Source organism: Podarcis cretensis, assembly GCF_951804945.1.
Source record: "Podarcis cretensis genome assembly, chromosome: 15".
In the NCBI taxonomy this organism is placed as follows: Eukaryota; Metazoa; Chordata; class Lepidosauria; order Squamata; family Lacertidae; genus Podarcis; species Podarcis cretensis.
Window position 1 is genome coordinate 9,306,222 of NC_137185.1, and position 19,355 is coordinate 9,325,576.

At 47.0% G+C, this 19,355-nt stretch overlaps 1 protein-coding gene across 1 annotated transcript in view; it reads right to left on the reverse strand.

Annotated features, from left to right (window-relative positions):
* Positions 1-7,694: 7,694 nt before the first annotated feature.
* Positions 7,695-19,355, reverse strand: part of CCDC92B (coiled-coil domain containing 92B) — a 37,162-nt gene continuing 25,501 nt past the window's right edge. The window contains exons 3-4 of the mRNA XM_079955823.1: positions 18,321-18,368; positions 7,695-10,660 (exon numbers count right to left, since the gene is read on the reverse strand). Of these exons, the coding sequence (XP_079811949.1) occupies positions 9,897-10,660; positions 18,321-18,368 (812 nt within the window). The 3' untranslated portion in view covers positions 7,695-9,896. The remainder of the gene's footprint in view (positions 10,661-18,320; positions 18,369-19,355) is intronic.

Consider the following 19,355-nt stretch of genomic DNA (forward strand, 5'->3'; position numbering starts at 1 on the left):
CCTCATCTGGAGTCCTGTCTCCAGGTCTGGGCACCACATCTTAAGAATGAGGGATGTAAAGGAGCTGGAAGATGTATGTTGATTGGAAGAGGTTAGGATGAGGCTGTCAAACATGGCCAGGGGTAAGTCCTATGAGGAAAGCAGTGAGGGACTGGTTATACAGTATTTAGCCTGGAGAAGGCTGAGTGGAGACCTGCTAGTCTTCTTCAAAGTGCTGTCACCCTGAAGAGCACTTTGTTTTTTTTAAAAAAATGTTTATTATTTATTTATTTATTTATTTATTTATTTATTTATTTGTTTGTTGGAAGCTGCCCAGAGTGGCTGGGGCAACCCAGTATGATGTGTTGGGGATAAATAGAATAAAATTATCATTATACGATACGATGCGATATCTTTATTGTCATTGTCCCATACAGAACAGTGAAATATGGAATGGGACGTCCCTATTTTCATCAGAGAAATGTTGGAAGGTATGCCATTCCTACACCCCAAAGGGCGTCATGTAGCCTTGCCTAACTTTATGGATTTACAGAAGCCATCCCAGTTTCTGATTTGATCCCGGAATATCCTGCTTTTCCTTAGGAAGTCCCTATTTTCATCAGAGAAATGTGTGTGTGTGTGGGGGGGGTAAATGGAGTTATCCAACCCCCGAGCTATCTGAAGGCAACCCTGTATAGGGAATTTTTAAAAAATGTTTAATGATTTATTATGTTTTATATATATTAGAGTGGCTGGAGCAATCCAGCAATCCAGTTGGATGGGTGGGGTATAAATAGTAAAATGATGATGGAATAGGACATTCCTATATTCATCAGATAAATGTTGGAGGGTATGGAACATCTGGAGAAATTTATTGATGGGAAGAGCAAAGACTGTAGGATTTTATGAATGCTGTTTCAGCCAAGTAACATTCAGTGACGTGAGTCTGCGTCTACGGTCTGTAGTGGCACAGTCCAGAGATCTGCATTTACCACTTCATCTAGCGGTTGTGAGAAGATGGCCTTACACTGTCATGGCCAGATCCAACATCTTATATTGGTGTGGGCAAGCTTTGGTCTTCTAGAGGTTGCTGCACAACAACTCCCATAAGAGCAGTATTCATATATTCCTCCCCGCCCCAAAGTTTCACTTTAAGGGGACACAATTCTCAGAGCGCTTAAAAGCTAGACACACACATTGTGGTGGGGAGGCAACATTTTCATTTGGAAGGAGAACGTGCAACGAAATAAAGACAAAAAGAGCTGTTCAGCCAGCTGGACAATTCCAGAATGGAGGAGACGGATGCAAAATCAGGAAACCATAGCCCAAGTGATTGTTAAGCAACACCGAAGGCATCTTTAGCCCATGTGAATATAACAAGACGTACTGTTTACATAACTACAATGAGTTATTGCTATGCCTCAGCCTTCCCAAAGTCTCGTTGTGAAGCTGTACAAGTTAACAAAACATTTGAATGTTGGTCCTCATCGTACAAAGCGGGCCAATTTCATTTGGTACTGTCAGGGGTTCAGGAGCAGAGGCACAGGGAAGAGAGGAGATGGAGAGCGAAGGGGAAGAATCCGAGGGGAGCGTAGGAGAAGAGGACAGTGGACCGAGGGATTCCATGAGCCTCTCCAGCGAATCGGAAGATTCACAGAAGGGGGCGCCAGTGGCCAGGGGTAGGGGGTTCCCAAGGGGAACGCCCCAGGAGCAAGGGGGTAGCGGGGACTCCCAGAGCAGTAGTTGGAAATCAGGACCAGCTTCCCCACCAGAGCAGAGTGGGGGGGAAGAGTCCCAAGGATCGGGGCCAGTGCATTCCCCACCAGGGAGAGAAGATAAGGCAGGGCTGACCACACCTCCATCGGAGAGTCAGACAACGGAGGGGAGGTCAGATCCGGCCAGTATCCCGGAAGAGGGAAGCAGTGACAGAAGTAGTGTAACGGTCAGGAGGAAGGTCACTGGGTTGGCGCGAGAGGCAAGTTCAAATGTACAGGAGCGCGGGACAGCAGAGAATGAGGATTGGGAACCGGGTCCTAAAGCCCGCCGGAGGGAGGGGGAGGAGCTAAGCGACTCAGCGTCGGAAGAGTCCAGAAAGGGGGATGCCCCAGCGGGCAGGAGGACCCAGAGGAGGAGAGAGCAGCGTAAAAGGTGGAGCAGGGCTAGGATCTTAAACTGGTGTCATAGGGGAGGAGACTCAGACGGTACTTCACCGGTCTAGGGTTAAGACGTAGAGCTGCGCGCTGCGGCTTTGAAATGGAAACTGAACCTCAATAAAGACTTTGTACATAACGACAGCCTCGCGTTGGTCCTCTGTGAGCTGGGACCTAGGGGCAGCTCTGACAGGTACGCTCCCTGATAAATGTAAATACAGCAGATATTTACATTTGCGACACCTTCCCGAAGCTGGTGCCCTTCAGATGTTGGGTCCCATTGGCCCCAGGCAATCTGTCAGTCACAGATGATGGGTGTTGCCGTTCCAAACATCTGCAGGGAGCCAGGTTGAAGGAGGCCGATATACACAACAAACGCGCAACCAGTTGTCAGTTCCAGAAGTTAAGTTCCACTTAGTTCAGTGGGACTTGCACACAGGTAAAAGTACACAGGTAAAATGTGCCATTTCAACTATTTATAATCCTCTCGCAGGAAGCCTATAACAGAAGATGGAGAAAGAACATCGTAAAAATCTCTTGTTCAGTGTATAATTTATACAAGGCAGTCTGTACAACCACATACACCCATCCACAGCTGTTAGAAAATATTCTGCATTTCATCAGGTGTGTGCTTTTGCGAGTTATTCCTTCAGACGCAGGGACTCCTTGCTTAAAAATGTAAAAACACTGGTAATATATATATATATATTTATATATTTCTGATTGTGTTTATAGAAATACAAAGGTTTTTTGTTATTATTATTATTATTTAAAAAAGAAACCCAAATCTTTTTGAATGTACAGTAGTTGCTCTGAATGAGCAAAGCCGCATTGCATACCCAGAAACCGCAACGCTTACGTAGCGCTACATGCGTGCGAAAGCGGGCTCCGTTCTGAGCTTTTCTCTGCGCATGCAATGGGGAAAATCTTCGCCGCGCATGCACAGCGCTGGGCAAAGCAGCCTCAGGCGAGCCAGAGCTTCATTCCCATCTCAGAAGCATGCGGAGCTTCGGGCTGCAGCGAAACAGCCACTGAAGAAGCAGGAAAGGAGTGGAACTGCCCACATGTGGGTGTGAAAAATAGCAGACAAGAATGCGTTATTTGAGGGGAAGCTGTTTTGCAAAAAGAAAAGAGGGGGTTTCAGTACTGGAAAGTGCATAGGAAGATGCTTATGTTAGGAGAAGTTTGCCCGAAGAGGCTGATGAATCTCCACGAGGACTTTAAATAAGATTCGCAAACTGATGTGAAAAGACGGGGAAACTTAAGACTAGAAAAATAAGAAACCGAAATTGACAGATTTGCACATCCGTAGTGCGGCACAGACATTGGCTTACCAATTCAGTGGGAAAATGGCTTTTGTTTATGTGTCCTGTAGCCTGTTTGCAGGCGCTGATTTCTGGTGCTGTCTATAGCTGCATATATAAGCAGTGGAGGTTGTTCCCTTAGAACAAATGAGGCTCTGCCCCACCAACCTCAGTCTGCCACCAGTCAGCGCCCATCTGTCTGCCTTCTTACTTACACCCAGTCCAGAGCAGAGCCCTGGCGGTCAGCTTCCTCTTCCTCCTTGGTCTCAGTATTGGCCTCTTAGAACTCAGTAGGGGGGAGGAGGAGGACAAAGCTAGAATGAATTGTCATTGGCTCTGGCGCCACCTACTGTTGGGCTCCCCACCTTCTGCCCTACCAGTCGCCAATAGGCATGAGCCACTACCATTCATGTGATTGCCAACAACCCATTTGTGTTTATTCCAAAGGTGGGGAACCTGTGGCCCTTGAGATGTTGCTGGACTACAACTCCCATCACCCCCGGCTATTGGCCACACTTGATAGGAGTTGGAGTTCACCAACTTCTGGAAGGTGACTGGTTTTTCAGCCCAGATCTATATGATTTCCCAACTGCACAGCATAATGTGGAAACAAAACTCCTGATGATTGGAACGTTTGATTGCCCAACTAAAAAATAATTATGTTACTGTGCACCTTGTATCTTTTTGTACCATGCAACTGCATGGATTTGCTCCTTCCTACACAAGAAGAAAAGGAAACACAGGACTAAGAAAGACTAGCTGTAAATAAGCAGAGCCTTTTTCTGTGGACCCCGCAGGTCATTCAAAAGCTTCATTCCAAAGAGTGCCAAGTTGGTACCTCTGAACTGCTTCATTCATTAGATAGGATCCAGACTATGTCAGTTGAAACTTAGTTGCCTCATGATTTCAATGGGAAATAAAGTAGGAACGCAGGAAGCTGTCCCAATAAATTTTGCTAAGAGTAAACCCGTTGAAATTAACGAACATGACTAAGTTAGGTCCATTAATTTTAACTCTTGAGTAAAACCTAGTTGTACACCACCCATAGCAAGCTGTCTTATACCAAGTCCAACTATCTTGGTCTTCCTTCCAGTAGCACCTTAAAGACCAACTAAGTTAGTTCTTGGTATGAGCTTTCATGTGCATGCACACTTCTTCAGATACACACTGTGTTAAAGTCTTCTGTTGCTCAACATTAAGACTCACCTGTCTGCTAGCACAAGAGAATGTTGGATGCAGCCCAAGGGAGCTTACTCCCAGATATTCGTGCATGCACACGAAAGCTCATACCAAGAACTAACCTAGTTGGTCTTTAAGGTGCTACTGGAAGGAATTTTTTTATTTTGTTTTGACTATGGCAGACCAACACGGCTACCTATCTGTATCTCGGTATTGTCTATTTTGACTGGCAGCGAATTTCCAGGCATTCAGAGAGAGAGTCTCTCGCAGTCTGACCTGAAGAATCTGGGACCTTCTGCATGCCAAACAGGTGTTCTACCACTACCACTGCGTTCCTTCTCCAAGTAAACTTGCCCAATTGGTTTCTGCGGGACCCAATTTCCGCTTACTTGTCTGGATCCATCCTGCTGAATGTAGTACACAGAGTTATCGGGTTCTGGGTTTGACCCAGAACTTCGGGGGTTTCATCTCTTGATATGCCACACAGGTGGAAGGGGTATGAAATAGACTGGAAGACCTCTTACATCTGCACTCCTAATCACAGTTATCTGGGAGTAAGCTCCCGTGGGCTGCATCCAACATTCTCTTGTGCTAGCAGACAGGTGAGTCTTAATGTTGAGCAACAGAAGACTCCAACACAACAGTTGCAGAAGCAGAAACTCTCTGCACTGATTGCTGATTGCAAAAACTATCGTACAACCACCTGATGCATTCCCTTGTGCAACCACGTTCCTCTGGTGCAAAACATTTTGTCCACGAAGCAAATATACCGCTAAGTGACTTTCACTTTAGAGCCACGTTGAATATAACCCACTGAAATCAAGAGGGCTTACTTCTGAGTAAGTGCTGTAAGTTATTACTGGCTTTTGTGTTTCCTGAATCTTCTGTTGGCTCGCGAAATGCATCAAAACACATTTCTAAAATGTGTATGAAAATACCTATTTCAATGTGAATTTTTGTGCAGTTAAAAAACAACAACAGATGAATGTGGAAATGGGATCGGATGGATTTATGCACACATGCAAAATGAAATGGACCAGATCTAATTTGATTTGTGCACCCCAGGCTTAGTAATTTGCTCTTCAATAGATTTTAGTCTTCGGAAACTCAGGGCTCATCCAAACTTGCCCTTGCACCCAATCTTTACAGCTGAATTGGAGCAAACTTCAATCGGGGTTTCTCTGGATTGTTGTTTGCGCTGATTTATTGCTAAAGAGCGGGTTTCCCAAGGGGAAATGGCAGGACAAGGGCAAAACCACTCAGATCAGTGCTGAGAAGGGACAAGTGGAAACCCAAAGGCATGTAGAAGTTCATACATGCAGAATATGTAGCAAAACAAACTAAGGGGTCAACCCCCTCTCAAGAAGAGTCCAATGGAGACTGAGTATGCCAGTGGGCATGGAAATCTGTCAGGGCCCCCATCTGCACTACACATTTAAAGCAGTTTTACACCCCTGTAAACAGTCACAGATGCTCCCAAAGGACTGCTAGAAGACCCTTATTTCCCTCACATAGCTATAATTTCCAGAGGTCCCTTAGGAAGAGGAGTTGATTGTTAAATCGCTCTGGAAACTGTAGTTGTTTGAGTGGAATGGGGTGACCTCCAAACATTTCTCAGCACGCTTAACAGGCTACTATTCCTAAGAAGGGATGCGGGTAGCACTGTGGCTTAAACCACAGAGCCTAGGACTTGCCGATCAGAAGGTCAGCGGTTCGAATCCCCGCGATGCGGTGAGCTCCTGTTGCTTGGTCCCTGCTGTTGCCAACCTAGCAGTTCAAAAGCACATCAAAGTGCAAGTAGATAAATAGGTACCGCTCCGGCGGGAAGGTAAACGGTGTTTCCATGCACTGCTCTGGTTGGCCAGAAGCGGCTTAGTCATGCTGGCCACATGACCCGGAAGCTGTACGTCGGCTCCCTCAGCCAGTAAAGCCAGATGAGCGCTACAACCCCAGAGTCGGCAATGACTGGACCTAATGGTCGGGGTCCCCTTACCCTTACCTTATTCCTAGGAATCTTTGGGGGAAGTGGTATGATACTGCTTTAAATGTACTGTACTTTCCCATCTATAAGACGCCCCCATGTATAAACTCCCCCCTCTATTTTGGGGGATTCAATCTTAAGAAAATGAGGGGAGATGGCCCAAAGTTGTTGAGCTTCTCCCCCCACACAGCTGTGGGCAGAAAACACTCCCTACACCATTTCCCGCACGCAGAGGCATCGAGGGAAGTTGTGCTCCCGCCAACCAGCTGGCTGGCAGGTGCGCCGCTTCTCCCCCCCCCCCATGCCACTACCCATGTATTGGACGACCCGTTTTTTGACATGATTTTTGAGTCAAAAAACCTTGTCCAATACACGGAAAAATACGGCATATCGTGCAGCTGATTCTCGATGGCAGGGGAGGAAAATAACGGAATAGAGTGTCCTGGAAAAAGGCATTGCTGAATGGCTGGAATCCTAAAAAGAAGATCGCTTCCTACTGCAACATTTTGCTGCAGGCCCCACTTGTGTTCCTAGTATTTCATTCATTCATGACCTCTCTCTCCTACATTTGCTCTGCGGGTACATCGTAAGAGCACTTTGGATCACTGCCTTGAATAAGCACAGCGTCACTATGGAAGCAGATGAGCAAAACTTGTAAGCAAAAACTTTTAAGCTAAACTTACACACCATACACGTTAAGCACCTCCCCACCCACCCTAAGAATCCGGGGAACTGTGGTTTGCTAAGGGCGCTGGGAGTTGTAGCTTTGCGAGGTGTGAACTACGGTTCCGAGGATTCTTTGCGGAGAGCAAATGTGATTTCAGTGCATGGTGTGTATATAGCAAAGCACATGAGCATGGACATGGACGGATGCGTATTTTTAGACCTCGGTGGCTTTCCCAGAACTCCTGGATTCCTGAATTCCAAGCCATACCCTTTCAACCGTCTTGATTGTCATTCAGCAGCTCGTCTTCTGCCTCAAAAAGTAAAGCGACCTGTCGACGAGAATTTGGAACCAAACCTATCAGTCTCAGAACTCCATGAAGATGGCGGAGTTCTAGCCTAGACTGAGCAATTGCTGTGCAATTCCCCCCCCTTCCTATACATGGCTGCATTGCAGGGGGTTGGACTAGATGGCCCTTGGGGTCCCAACTCTACAGTTCTATGATTCTATGCGTGCATATCCAACACCCCCCTCAACATTATGCTGGATAGGCTTTCAGCACCCTAACTTGGAGGCCAACCAAGGCTGGAGAAATTCATGATTTGGGTCCCCAAACATATTTTTGAAAGACAAAACCCAAAAACCTGAATTATTCCTCTTGGGCAGGTCAGTACTCAAATTATTGGAGTGGGAGACAGGAATGCACAAGCTCTGCAGTCAACTAAATTCTACTCGGAGTAGAGCCATTGCAATTTAAAGTTAATTACACCCATTCATTCCAATGGATCTGCTCTGAATATGACTAATGTTGGATGCTCCTGCTGGCTCCCCCTCAGTTTTACCCAAATCACAGTCCTCTTGTGGTCATCTAGAAATAGTCACCAAAGGCCCCTCTATCATTTGAGTGCTGAGTAGATACTTTAACTTGAGCTCTTAGTATTGTGATGTTAAAACCTAGGAACTGGAATGCATAGATACATACTCCTGTGTTTATGATTCAGCTTTTGCCCAAGACAAACATTTGTCCAAATTCAAAACTTGGCCAAAAAAGAAAAAAAGGGGAAAAAAGAACCCTAAACCCAGAATTTAAGTTTGGCTTGAAATTCAGATTTCGTTTCAAAATCTCCCCATTTAACACTGGGTGTGCCTAGGAATTGGAAGCATCTTCCCTGCCTGCAGAGTGCAAAAGCAAAGAGAGAAAAAGAGGAAGACCACAGATGGGGAACCGGTGGCCGTCCAGATGTTCAGCTCCTATAATCCCCAGTTGATAATCAGGGAGTTGTAGTGCAGCAACATCTGGAGGGACACAGGGTTCTCAGCCTTGCAGGAGAGACTTAAGACTTAGGACTAATCTACACTGGTGAGTTATAACGTTAAAAATGTGTTATAAAAATGTGACACCAGAGGGCGCCATAGAGCAGTGAACTTTCGCCGATGGGAAATTGCATTGGGAGCTATATTTTTTAACAGCATTTTTTATAGCGTTTTCCAGATCAGTGTAGACCCAGCCTTAGTTAAATCCCTCCCCAAATACCTCTGAGGATGGATGCCTGCTATCACACCCTGTACTGCACTATGCCCATTGGTACTTGCATTATGGGGGGCAGGGAGATAGAGGGCATAACCCCCTTGGGCAGAACACCCCTCACAATTTTAGACAAAGCCTCCCCTGTAGCTTCCAAAAAATAGCCAAGGAGGCAGTCACAGAAGACCAATGGGCTAAAATCTCTCTGGCAGCCCTGTAAGTTAAGCCTGGGTATCCATCACAAATACTTTCCAGGATTTCAACTCTGGTGTTATACTGTTCTCCTATACTTAAGCAGAACAATGGTCACCACTCATGTTTATGTTTTCTAGAGTTGCATTTTGCTCTGTTGTCCAACCCCTCGTCATGCGACCCCCCCAAAGGAGGTGGATTGAATGCTACTTTCTTAAAAGAATACCCTGCTCTAGATACTCCCCCCAAACCCACTCCCTCCCCAGCACATCCCATCAAAGTCCCCTCCCCAAACACTCTCCCATAACCAGCCTCTGAGGCCACCTTCTCTTTGAGCCAAAGGTATTGCAACTAGTGCTGAAACGGAAAAGAAAACCACACCCATTTAAGATGGGATGAATCGTACACATTCAGAAGAGTCAAAAACCCAGCTGACAGCACCAAAGCATCAGTTTTTGCCGGTGACGCCAAGATTTCAGACAGCAGGATTTCGAAGCTGATGTCAGAATTCGAAACAGGAAAACTAAAAAAAAGCAAACCAACGAAAAAAGCTGTTAATCTGAAGGCACGGAAACTTCAGGTTCAGTTCCTCGATCCTCTTTGCCGGATGTTGTGCAGTGCTTGTTGAGTGGTGTGGCGGCAAACGGCTTGCTACATTCACTGCGGCTTCGACCGCAACGTTCAAAACCACTCCAGCCTTGGCAGTTCTGTTGTTGTGGATGCCGTTCCCAACTTGGTAGACAAAATGGCGGCACCTACGAGGCCCCACAGCACTTCCCCTGGAGACTACCTCTAATTTAGGGATGTACTTGAAAAGATTGGCCCCCCTCCCCAGTGTGGCCTCTTAAGAAAAGCAATTTCAAAATGGTTGCATGTGTTTCCCCCCTTTTCTATCATATCTCTCTCACTTGCCTTCCCCCTTTTAGTCAACATCTTTTGAAGTTTGGGGGCTGGGGCCGCTTCGCTTGCGCTGCTCCCCTTTGGAAGACGGCCGCGGCTTGCCCAAAGTCCTGGCGCCTCCGGAAGCTTCCGTTGGCTCCGAGGAGGCCTGCCGGGTGGACGACCTCAGCCGGCTGCCTTTGGGGTCGCTTTGGTCGGCGCCCGCCTTGGCGGACAAGGCCGAGGCTTTGTGATGCTCCGCTCTCTGGCGGTGAGGCGGTGTGTGGTGCCGTTTCATGTACAGGAAAAGTGCCGGGTCGGGCATGGGCTCGACGTCTTCGAAGCTGCTCAGCCGGTCACGAGGCGGAGGCTCCTTGAAGGCCCCCCTGCTGTGGAAGTTGCTGGAAGCCTGCCGGCGAGTGTGGGACTTCTGCGTCCGTTTCTTGGGCCTCGCCTCGCCGCAGGGCGGAGGGAGGAAAGGTTTCTCAGGGGGCATCTCGGGCAGGGCCTTCCCACTCTGCCGGGAACTGTGGAGCTTCTGTTTGGTGGCGTGGAGCTGGAAGGAGAGGTAGGCAGCCGCCTCCGTCTGCTTCTGCAGCTCTGTGTTGAGGATGGTCACCCGGTGGCTCCTCCTCTTCAGCTCCTCCAGGAACTTCCTCTCTTTGTTCCTCAGGTTGGAGCGGAGGGCAGCCACCAAGCTCTCCTTGTGCCTCAGCTCCTTGCGCAGCTCCACGTTGTTCATCTCCTTCTCCTGAAGCTGGGCTTCCATGATCTTGCACTTCTCCTCCAGCTCCTGGTCAATGATGTCTACATTCAAATAGAGAACATATCAAGATATTAAACTGAGAAGAACAGATACTACACTTGATCTTAGCCAAAAGGAAATGCAAGGAGAAGGAAGACACATTCTACCACACGTGGTGGATGTGCAAGACAACAAAAGCATTCTGGGAAATGATATATGTACAGTGGTACCTAGGGTTAAGAACTTAATTCGTTCTGGAGGTCCGTTCTTAACCTGAAACTGTTCTTAACTTGAGGTACCACTTTAACTAATGGGGCCTCCCGCTGCTGCCGCCGTGCCGCCACCGCACTATTTCTGTTCTCATCCTGAAGCAAAGTTCTTTACCTGAGGTACTATTTCTGGGTTAGCGGAATCTGTAACCTGAAGTGTCTGTAATCCGAGGTACCACTGTATATATAATGAGTTGGAGAAAAAAGTTTAAAATAACATTTCTGGGGAAAACCAGAGGCTTTTTGACTAGGAATTTTAGGTGCAGAGATACCAAAGGAGCAGAAATGATTGTTTAAGCATGCAACAACAGCAGTGCGGCTACTACTGGCCCAGAAATGGAAAGAAGACAAAGTCCCGATCAGAGACGAATGGCTAATGAAGATGATGGACTACGGTGAAATGGTGAAAATGACTGGGAAAATCAGAAACCAGGAAGAGAGGAACTTTAATAAGGAATGGGGGGAAATTACAATTTGCTTAAGAGAACATTGTAAGCAACTAAAAACTTTGGCAGGATTTGAGTAATGCTTGTAATGTACTAAAAACTAAGGTAAAAATGGATTCTTTAAGAAAAATGGAGAAAATATGTGATGCAGTAGGAAAAGATTGAAAATGGAAACCATGGAGGGGAGTCTAAGGATTCAGGGAATCCCAAATGCTGGTGATGATGTCTAATGTTTGAATTTAAATGTATAGTGTAAAACTGAACAAATTTTTTTTTCAAAAGAAAAAAAGAAAAAGCTCTAAATCCAAGAGAAAGAGAGAGGCTTTTTGGCTTTCTTTTTCTTAACTGAGATTTTTCAAGTGGACAAAAACAATTGCAAACGAGATGCAGAAGATGTAACCGTGAACTTAGTCCCCGTGCTACTTGTGATGCACAGAAGAAACAGAAAACCCAAACAATCATGAACAGGGAGGGGGCAGCTCCTGAGGGCTGAGCCCTTTGAGGGGGTGTCCCCAAATATATTTGGGCTATAGAAATATTTTTAAGTGAAATGAAAACAAGTAATAGTCTAATGAGGGCTCACCCACACTTTCACTTTGAAAAGCATATTTTTAAGTGAAATGAAAACAAGTAATAGTCTAATGAGGGCTCACCCACACTTTCACTTTGAAAAGCATGGGGTTGAGCGGTTTTCTGCTTGACCCACACTTTCTAGATATGGGTCCAAGGAGTTCCCCCTTGCCCCACTCCTTTCCCTGGGAAAGGATGATCTTTAGTGCGGAATCAGAGTAAACATCCACCTGGAGAAAACACATTTTGCTCCATTTGCTCCATTTGATCACTGTAAAGAGCAGTTTTAGCCAGGGGGAAGCAGACAGACAAGGGGAAGTGTGGATGAGTCCTGAGACCCTTCAAGATGTCCTCAGGGGAAATCATAGTATTGTAGGGACCCCAAGAGTGCTTAGCCCAGCCCCCTGCAATGCAGGTATTTTCCAATGCGGGATGAAAATGTAAGAACCATGGATGGGATTGAGGTTGGACTAGATGTTCTCTCAAGTTGTCCTCCAACTCAAGGATTCTAGAAGACTGAACACTGAAGATTCTAGAACACTGAAGATTAATAATAATAAGAATAACAACAACAACAACAACACCCCATCTCACTTGGTTGCCCCATTCACTCTGGGAGGCTTCCAACAAATATAAAAGCATAATAAAACCTCAAACATTAAAAGCTTTCCTATACAGTGCTGCCTTCAGATGTGTTCTAAACGTCAGATAGTTGTTTATCTCCTTGGCATCTGATGGGAGGGCGTTCCACAGGGAAGGCAACACTGTGAAAAAGGCCCTCTGCCTGGTTCCCTGTAACCTCACTTCTTGCAGTAAGGGAACCACCAGAAGGCCCTCGAAGGTGGAACTTCAGTGTCTGAACAATGGACAACAGTCCAAACAACAGCGGCTGAACAATGGAGTTGGAGCCACCCCTTTAGGTTTACAAGGCAGAGGCCATTTCGGGCTTTAAAGGTCATCACCACACTTTGAATTCTGCTTGGAAATGTACTGGGAGCCAGTGCAGATCCTTTAGGACTCTATGGTCTCGGTGGCCGACCCAGTCATCAGTCCAGCTGCCGCATTCTGGATTAGTTGCAGTTTCTGAGTCACCTTCAAAGGTAGCATTGCAGTAGTCCAAGCAGAAGATAGCCAGAGCGTGTACCACTTTGGCAAGACAACGGTCAGGCAGGTAGGGTCTCAGCCGGCCTACCAAACAGAGCTGGTCGACAGCCGCCCTGGACACAGAATGGGTTTTCTGTCAATGTAGGCTGCAAAGCATGTGCTCTACCACCCTTTTCACTGCCTGATGACACAGTTTTTGGAGGAACGACTCCCTGCAGATAGCTCCACAAGCTCAGTGCCTGGTGGGTAGTGTTCTTGTTGATCTTTGCCATGGACCTGTTTTGGCTTGCCAGACCGAAAAACCAGGACTGGCCCAGGCAAAAGACAGCTGGAGCGCACACATCTGGTATGCCTGCAGGATGATATCCAGTCTCCCCAGAAGAAGAAGAAGAAGAAGAAGTCACTTTGCTTCCACTTCCAGCTTTCTTTGTAAATGCCTGCTAACACACCTCTCAGACACTGTAATGCGAAGACATCCTCGCCAAAGGATTAGCCATGCAAAAACCTGTCCAGAGGGTGTTCCAGTTTGTGGATTCCTTTCATTATTATTAATATTATTATTATTATTATTATTTCAACCCTTCTCCTACACGCAATTGCTTCCCAGCATTGCCTCTTCAGAGGCTTACAAGGAGCTCTTTGAGAGACGTGGATGTACACAAGGTGACAAAGGGGAAGCAATGATTTGACTCATCATCAATTGATTGCCCTATAAGATGTTGGGATAGCGAAAGCTGACATAGGCAAAGAATTCACAGGATGGGAGGCGGGCTCTTGCGTGGAATAGGGTGGCTCATGAGTCAGTTGCTTGCAGATCCAAGGATGTTGAGGAGGAAATGAATTTGCTCCTCTTGCCCTGCTCTTCCCCTATCACCTCGCTTGCCCTCTTCTAGTTAGGAGTTTAGAGAGCAATGAGTCATTCCGATATCCTGTGTTGTCATGCACAGTCCTCACCTAGCCCAGGGATGGGGATCTGTGGTCCTCCAGAAGGTTCTGGGGCTACAGCTGCCATCCTACCCTCCTGCTGACCATTGGCTAGATGCCACAGAGTGGTTGGATGCAGAGGAATGGTGGGAACAGTCAGCTGGGGGACCCCCAAGAGAAGAAGGCTCAGATCCTGGGGAGCGGTGGTGGGACAACAGTGAGTGGTCAGAAGGAGAAGACTGGGAACAGGAGGTGTCAGAAGCTGAAGAGGTAGCAGGGCTCAGTGAGCGAGGAGAGTTGGTGACAGAGAGAAGTCAAGAGGCAGAAGCTGAAGTAGGAGAGGAAAGAGGCCAAGAGGCAGAGATGAGTCTGGCTGGTGAAGAGTCACGGGTGTCTCCCCGTCCTGCTGCGACGAGCTCCCCTCCCCGCTGGTCTCCCAGTACCAGGAGAGGCAGGAAGAGGGCGGAGGAGAAATTAGCTCCATGTAGGTGCAGTCTAAGATTGCTTGGGGAAAACCCTGGAGAGGAGGGGACTTAGGCAGCTGGTGGAGAGGCAGAGACCTTCAGTCTCAGCAACTGCTTCATGGGGAAAAGACCTGCCGGACATATGTTGCTGTGTTCATTAGCCCCGACACACCTGTGCAGATCCTGCTTTTGCTAATAAAGAGTTAACGCCATCTGCCTCAGTGTGGTTTCCTGCTGGCTTGCTCCTGTCACCATGCTGGGGTTGCTTTGATAAGGCAGAATCCAGCAACATCTGGTTATATATCTGATATAAAGGTAAAGGGTAAAGGGACCCCTGACCATTAGGTCCAGTCGTGGCCGACTCTGGGGTTGTGGCGCTCATCTCGCTTTATTGGCCAAGAGAGCTGGTGTACAGCTTCTGGTTCATGTGGCCAGCATAACTAAGCCGCTTCTGGCAAACCAGAGCAGCGCACGGAAACGCCGTTTACCTTCCCGCCGGAGCGGTACTTATTTATCTACTTGCACTTTGATGTGCCTTTGAACTGCTAGGTTGGCAGGAGCTGGGACTGAGCAACGGGAGCTCACCCCATCGTGGGGATTCGAACTGCCAACCTTCTGCTCAGCAAGTCTGATTGGCAAGTCTGTGGTTTAACCCACAGCGCCACCCGTGTCCCCGATAAAGCGGGATATCAAATCCAAAAAACTCTTCTGCATAGTCTTAAATGAGCCAGACATTTGCATGCGCTGGTGGGACCGAACAACCTCCATATTTGCCTAGAATCATAGATTTTTAGAGTTGGAAGGGGATGGGGGTGGGTGTCCTCTAGTCCAACCCTCTGTAGGGCAGGGCTCTTTTGCCCAATGTGGGGCTTGAACCCACAACCCTAAGATGAATAGTTCCATGCTCTTCTGATGGAAATAAATAAAATCGTGCCATATTGCAAAGAAATGGTCATTCAAGCTCTGCTGTTTGGATGCTTTTAGTGACTGAGACATCTTTTCAAGAAAGGCAGTTATCAAAGGCCAGTTTCGGGGGACTGGCTGAGGTTGGTGGGGCTGCCCTTGATGACCCCTAACGGGCTGACTTCTGCTTTATCTGAAGCTACAAAGGGCAGCTGAGGACATAAGGTGCACCGGACACGTTTCGCTGTGGTGCTGTTTCCTCCTCCAGGGTGTGGCAGGGAAAGAGGAGAGGCTTTTTTTGGAATCGGCCACTCGCTTCTCTGCGTCTGCCTTCCACCAGCATTCCATTCGCCTGAGACTTCCTGCTGCCGTCTACGCCTCAAACGCCTTTGTTGTGCCACTTGCAGCCTCGCCTTTTGCCTCCGGGGCCGGGGCGAGGCCTCCAGACGCTCTGCAGCTCCACCTCGCTGTGATAAAAGAGCTGCTCCTGGCGATAAAGATCTCGGGACCTTTTCTCTCTCCCTTCCATTACCCAGCAGCCAAGGTTGCAGGACTACAATTCCCATCATCCCTGACCACTGGTCCTGCTAGCTAGGGATGACGGGAGTTGTAGTCCAAAAACAGCTGGAGACCCAACTTTGGGAAACACGATACTGAGCTAGATAGAACTACGGTCGGATATAAGGCAGCTTCCTGTCCTCCTGTTGGTGGCTTTGTCACTTGACCATGAAGGCCACTGCTGGTTTGGGGTTTCAGCAATCACAAAATCATAGAATCGTGGAGTTGGGACCTCCTGAGGGTCATCTAGTCCAACCCCCTGAAATACAGGAATCTCAGCTAAAGCATCCATGGCAGATGACCATCCGAACTCTGCTTTAAAAACCTCTAAGGAAGGAGAGTCCACAATCTCCCAAGGGAGTCAAGCAGCTCTTACTGTCAGACATAGGTGCCAACTCCCAGGGGCTGATGCAGTTGAATATTTTTCTGGAGGGGGCTGAGCCCCCTCAATATTCAGAGGATGTTGCCCCCCCAAATCCTCTAGAGAAGCTGGCACCTCTTGCTGTAAGACAGTTCTTCCAGATGTTCTCCTTTCTTGTAACTTGAAGTCATGGGTTCAAGTCCTACCCTCCAAGGCAGGAGAAAACAAGGAGGCGCCATTTTCCATGTGACAGCCTGTTAGATATTTGAAGATTGCTATACAAATGTAAGAAAGAAAGAGAGAGAGAGAGAGAGAGAGAGAGAGAGAGATGGAGAGAGAGAGTCGGATACTCTAACGATCACACCGATCCTGGGCAAGAAATACGGGCAATGTGCAAATAATGAATGTCATGGAATCCAGTCTGGACCACTGATCCAAACATCTTGACTTCTTTTTCCTATGCACCCACGCAGTGGGAAGCAGTGAGGAAAGAAGGCTTCTGAGTACCTGATGCCAGCTTGTTCAGTCTGAAGACTTTCAAACAATACCTGAAAACATCATTGGTAAAGAGCGAAACTAGGCCAGACCAGAAACCAAGACGGCAAAGCAGAATAATAGTGGAATCCTTGGGAACTGTTCCAAGCCTAGAAGGGAACTCCAATCACATGTTCACTCAGCACCCTCTGCTGGCTGCACTGTCACTAAGAATTAGGACTGGGTTGAAAAGCATTCAAGCCTGGGAGAGCTGGGGAAATGAAACTATTTTCAAGGCCTTGGGTTTTAGCCAGGGCTCCCCACCCTCCAGCTGGAATTCAGTTCCGGCACCTCTCATGTGGGTGCCATTGCCATTATAAGAGAACAGGGGAGAGGTTCACGGTGAGTTCTGGCACCTCTTTTTCTAGAAAAAAATAGCACTGGTTTTAGCCAAAGCTAGTCCTACTCAGGAGGGACGCGGGTGGCACTGTGGGTTAAACCACAGAGCCTAGGACTTGCCAATCAGAAGGTCGGTGGTTCGAATCCCCACGACGGGGTGAGCTCCTGTTGCTTGGTGCCAGCTCCTGCCAACCTAGCAGTTTGAAAGTGCGTCAAAGTGCAAGTAGATAAATAGGTACCACTCCGGCGGGAAGGTAAACGGCGTTTCCGTGTGCTGCTCTGGTTCGCCAGAAGCAGCTTAGTCATGCTGGCCACATGACCCGGAAGCTGTACGCCGGCTCCCTCGGCCAATAAAGCGAGATGAGCGCCGCAACCCCAGAGTCGGCCACAACTGGACCTAATGGTCAGGGGTCCCTTTACCTTTTTGTCCTACTCAGAGCAGGCCCATTGAAAGGGATTTTTTTATTTTATTTATATCTCACTTTTCTCCCAGTGCAGGATGCAAAGTGGATCTTAGCATGAAACAGATACAACGAAGAACATGCAATAAATATAGATGTTTAAAAAATAGCAAATAAGTACAGTTGTATCTCGGAAGTCGAATGCCTTGCGAGTCAAACGTTTGGCTCCTGAACACCACAAACTCGGAAGTGAGTGTTCCGGTTTAGGGATGTTCTTTGGAACCCAAACGTCTGACGGGCCTTCCACGGCTTCTGATTGGCTGCAGAAGCTTCCTGCAGCCAATCGGAAGCTGCGCCCAGGTTTCTAAAAGTTTCGGAAGTCGAATGGATTCCGTTCGACTTCCGAGGTATGACTGTAGCCCTATCAAAAACTGCACTGGAAACACTTAACAACATTTAAAAGCATACACACAAAAAAGACAACAGGGGACCAAAGGCTCATTGATACAAAAAAGGCTTTGTCTGGTGGTGGAAGGAAAACAGGGATGAGGCCAGCCTGGTCTCTGTAGATGGTTAAAACACATTATTAAAGTTAATATATATATATATTTAAGAATTAGCACCGTGGCCTTTGAGGGGCAGTGGCTTTTGAGGGAGTCGGGCAGAGAGGCATCTTTTCTCACCTCCTGCTACCAAACCCTTTTAACTGGAGAGTCCGGGTTTTGAACCTGGGACAAAGCAGGGGCTCTGCCCCTGAGCTATACAAATCCCTCGCCTGCTTTTTGAATCATAGATGAAGAGTCCCATGCTCTTAACAACACCTCACCCACAAAGGGGGCTTCCTCTTACCTTGTTGGCTGGCTTCCAGTTCCTTTGTTTCAAGATCATGAGTCAATTCTAGAAGAAGAAAAGAGATCATAAGAACATAGAAACATAAGAGAAGCCTGCTGGCTCAGTTCAATGACCTGTCTAGTGTAGCACCCCGTTCTCACAGCGGCCAACCAGATGGGATTTGTGAACTACGAACCCCGAAATCTGGGATCCCCTCCAACTTTGTGCCAAAGTTTTGCAGTTGTTTTGCAGCGTTTGCAGCAAAAAAACCCCACCCCCATGTTTTGTGATGTAACCACTCTGGGTGGCTCCCAACAAAATATTAATTTAATTTGTGTGTGAAGAAACACACAAAATATTTTAATTTTTTTTTTTAATGAAGAAATACATTGGAAAACAGAAAGAAACAACAGTGCTTGCTTTAAAACATAGAATGCAACCACTTTATAATATGATCATGGGACATCCAGAAAGTCTTTCTTTTGGGCACGGGTGTGTGTGTTATTGGGTTCTTGTTTTTATTTTGATCATATATACATTGTGGTTTTTATGTTGGTCTTTTCTGTGAACCACCCTGAGACCTCTGGGTATAAGGCAGTATATAAATTCTATTATTATTATTATTATTTTCAACACTGGCCCCGACCTGGTGGAACACTCTGTCACAAGAGACTAGGGCCCTGCGGGACTTGACATCTTTCCGCAGGGCCTGCAAGACAGAGCTGTTCCGCCTGGCCTTTGGTTTGGACTCAGTCTGACCCTTATGTTTCCCTCCCCTTACAGTTTTGATCTATGGGCTACTTTTAAAATGAGGCTGCATTTTAAATTGCATTTTAACCTATATTTTAAATTGGTTTTTCCCCCCTATTTTTTTTTATTGTAATTTTACTGGTGTTAGCTGTCCTGAGCCCTGCTCTGGCTGGGGAGGGCGGGGTATACAGTAAATAAATAAATTATTATTATTATTATTATTATTATTATTATTAATTATTATTATTATTATTATTATTATTATGCCTCTTACATATGTGCCTTAAGTATGTACGTAAACAA